Source organism: Halyomorpha halys, unplaced genomic scaffold (assembly GCF_000696795.3).
Source record: "Halyomorpha halys isolate HHAL.00 unplaced genomic scaffold, Hhal_1.1 Scaffold1643.1, whole genome shotgun sequence".
Classification (NCBI taxonomy): domain Eukaryota; kingdom Metazoa; phylum Arthropoda; class Insecta; order Hemiptera; family Pentatomidae; genus Halyomorpha; species Halyomorpha halys.
In genome coordinates, this window is record NW_027113566.1 from 31,280 (window position 1) to 34,353 (window position 3,074).

Sequence of the window (3,074 nt, forward strand, 5' to 3'; positions counted from 1 at the left end):
GCTAGGTTAGGAGATTGGTGTTCTCCGCAAGCGTAACCTTATCCGTTAAAATTGGACTGATTCCCACTAGCGTTGTGGTAAGTTGGAAAGACGGGTGTCTTTCCGGTTTCTCCGTGTATCCCAACCTCTCTTACTCTAGCCTTTATATCATTTCTGCAAACCTTTTTTACATTGATAGCAACAAGAATGCAAATGACCACACAACGTATCGGCCTTCTGAGCGAATATATTAACCACCACACGAAACAGACCCTTGAATTTTTCCCATTGATGTAATTTTTGTAATAAAAAACTTTTCTTGAAAATCGCTCATTAATTCGCCAATATGAACTGAATACAAAAGGTAGTGTGAGCTTTTCAGTAATTTGGTCAATCGACAAAGACAATCAGCTCTTGAGGAATTCGTATGAAACTTAAAAACAATAATGTAAACAGTGACGTAAGTGAGCCACAGCAATTTGCCCATACTCCTCTCCTTGTATCGCCACATTTTACATAAGGCCCTTTTTGGCTTCTCTTTAATTGGCATTTTACTCAATCCTTTCTCTTAGGTTCCGAAAACTTTTTGGAACTTGCTCGTTCATGAACTACCATTTCTTATCGCTTGAGTGCTTTAATCAATACTCAATATCTTTGTAGACTCGAGTGTCATTGTAGGTCAGTTAACGATGTGTTCTGTTGAGGAAGAATTGGACGAAATCGGTAAGAACACCCATTTATTTGTCTCTATATAACTAACACGTAAAAACGATTGTTTTAATTTTATGGGATATAAGAATTATGGATTTATTTACATTTTAAAATTTGTTTAATTGTAATGTCATATATTTAGTCTTAGCAAATTGTTTGAAAATGCAGTAACTTATGGTGACTTTTTCGTTCAGTAAGATTGATGCATTGTTACTGAACTGGACTGGTGGGTTTTAGTTTGTTATTATATCAAAGGTTTGTTGGCAGATGAAAAGAAATTGTTTTATTTTCTTATAATTTGTAATTAACTTTATTTAATTTCTAGAAAGAAAGATTACTTTTTGTTGTTTGTATTAAAACTTTTTTTTTTTTCAGAAGTTAGTAGTTTTGTATTATCTTGATTTATATTATTTTGAATCATACTACTAACTTATATTGTTATTGCATTTTATTATTTTTTAGTGGTGTAAAGTTTACATTTGTAGCAGTAATGCCTTACTCTAGATATCTTATATCGTTTTTTACTTTCAGATTTAATTATAAAAGAAGATATGGCAAATGAAACTAGAACAGCTCGTAAGTTTCCCCTCATCAAAATTTTTGAATGTTAATTTGTTTTGGGTAGTTGCTTTAGGCTTTAGTTTAGTTGCTTCAAGGTGGCAGCTAATCCTGAACTGTTTTATTTACCTTTTTTGTTTAGTAAATGTTCCATATAAGTATAATTATTGTTTTAAATGAGATAACCAAATTTTAACTGATATCATCAATATTTAAAAATTATACCATTTTATTCTCTCTTTTTACAATAGTTCAAATTTTAGTTTGATTGTTGTGTTGTCTTAATTCAAATATCTGTTGTATTGTTTACATTTAGGTTTGAATTCAACAGATGAGATGGGAAAGGAAACTGTATATGGTTGTAAGTGTTCCTGTTTCATAATTTTCCATTATTAATTATTTTCGGTAAACCTTAGTTTAGTAACAATAATATAGTGTTAGGACATCTGATCTAATTTATCAGTAATCAAGAAGGGTTTTGACATTATATTTTTGTCATTTGATGTTTAGGTTATATTTTGTGGCTTTGTGTTTACTACGCCTAATTTTTCAATTTTACTAGTAGAGCCATTAATTCTTTGCTATTTCCAGGTATGAGAAAGTTTGTAAAGGTATAAATACAATTAAAATTATCAATAAAATTAATATTATCATTAATAATTTAATATTTTCATATTATTCATTATCATTCATATATTTTATATTACCAGTGGTTTATAAAAGAAAGGAATCGAGGAGGGAAATCCCTCCTGCTGAAATTCTTAAGATAATTGAATTATTTTTCACTTGGTGATATTTATAATTTAAAAAATTATATCCTTTAAAGTTAATGAAATGGTGGATTTAAATTTAAAATAAGTAAGATTTATTTTTGAAGTTCTACTATCACTAATTCGTAATATCTATTAAGAAATAGATTGTACCAAGAGCCATAGATTTTAGGAGATCTATGATTTTGGTCTTAGCTATTTTTGTTATAGCTTCATCGGATTTACATTATATAAAGCTAGAGTTTTATGTTTAAAACAAATTTTTTTCTAATAGTTCAAATTTTAGATTGATTGTTGTGTTGTCTTAATTAAAATATCTGTTGTATTGTTTACTTTTAGGTTTGAATTTAACAGATGTGATGGCAGAGGAACCTGTATATGGTTGTAAGTATTCCTGCTTCATAATTTTCCATTATTATTTACTTTTGGTAAAAATTTAGTTTAGTAGCCATTTAAAATGGCAGTATTAGGACATCTGATCTAATTTATTTGTAATCAAGATAGGTTTTGGACTTTATATCATTTTGATTCTATGTTTAGGTTATATTTTGTGGTTTTTGGTTCACTAAGCCTTATTATTTATTATTACTAGCCGAGCGATTAATTCTTCACTATATCCAGGTATTAATGAGTACAATTAAAATTTTCAAAAAATCTTTTATTTTTAAAAATTTAATATATTCATATTTTGTATTACTAGTGGTTTATACAAGGGAGAAATCCCTTCTGAAATTCTTAAGATAATTTAATTATTTTTCACACAAGTAACCAAAAGTGTATATGATTATACACTTATTATTAAATTTATATATACATATATAAATTGAATCTCTACAGTCAAAGTTTGATATGAATTCTAAAAAATAAATTTTTTATCTTTAAACAAAATTGTAATAGCAGATTCAACTTTAAATTAGATAAGATTTACTTTTAAAGTTCTATTATCACTAATCAGTTATATCTATTAAGAAATAAGATTGCTCTTAGAGCTCTAAATTTTATGAGATCTATGATTGTAGTCTTATCTTTTATATTTTTCAAAGAGAAGTGGGAACA

General features: G+C 27.6%; 1 protein-coding gene across 1 annotated transcript in view; it reads left to right on the forward strand.

Moving 5' to 3' along the window:
* Positions 1-590: 590 nt before the first annotated feature.
* LOC106690287 (zinc finger protein 665) overlaps positions 591-3,074 on the forward strand; it is a 37,679-nt gene continuing 35,195 nt past the window's right edge. The window contains exons 1-4 of the mRNA XM_067051000.1: positions 591-702; positions 1,222-1,266; positions 1,565-1,609; positions 2,358-2,402. Of these exons, the coding sequence (XP_066907101.1) occupies positions 669-702; positions 1,222-1,266; positions 1,565-1,609; positions 2,358-2,402 (169 nt within the window). The 5' untranslated portion in view covers positions 591-668. The remainder of the gene's footprint in view (positions 703-1,221; positions 1,267-1,564; positions 1,610-2,357; positions 2,403-3,074) is intronic.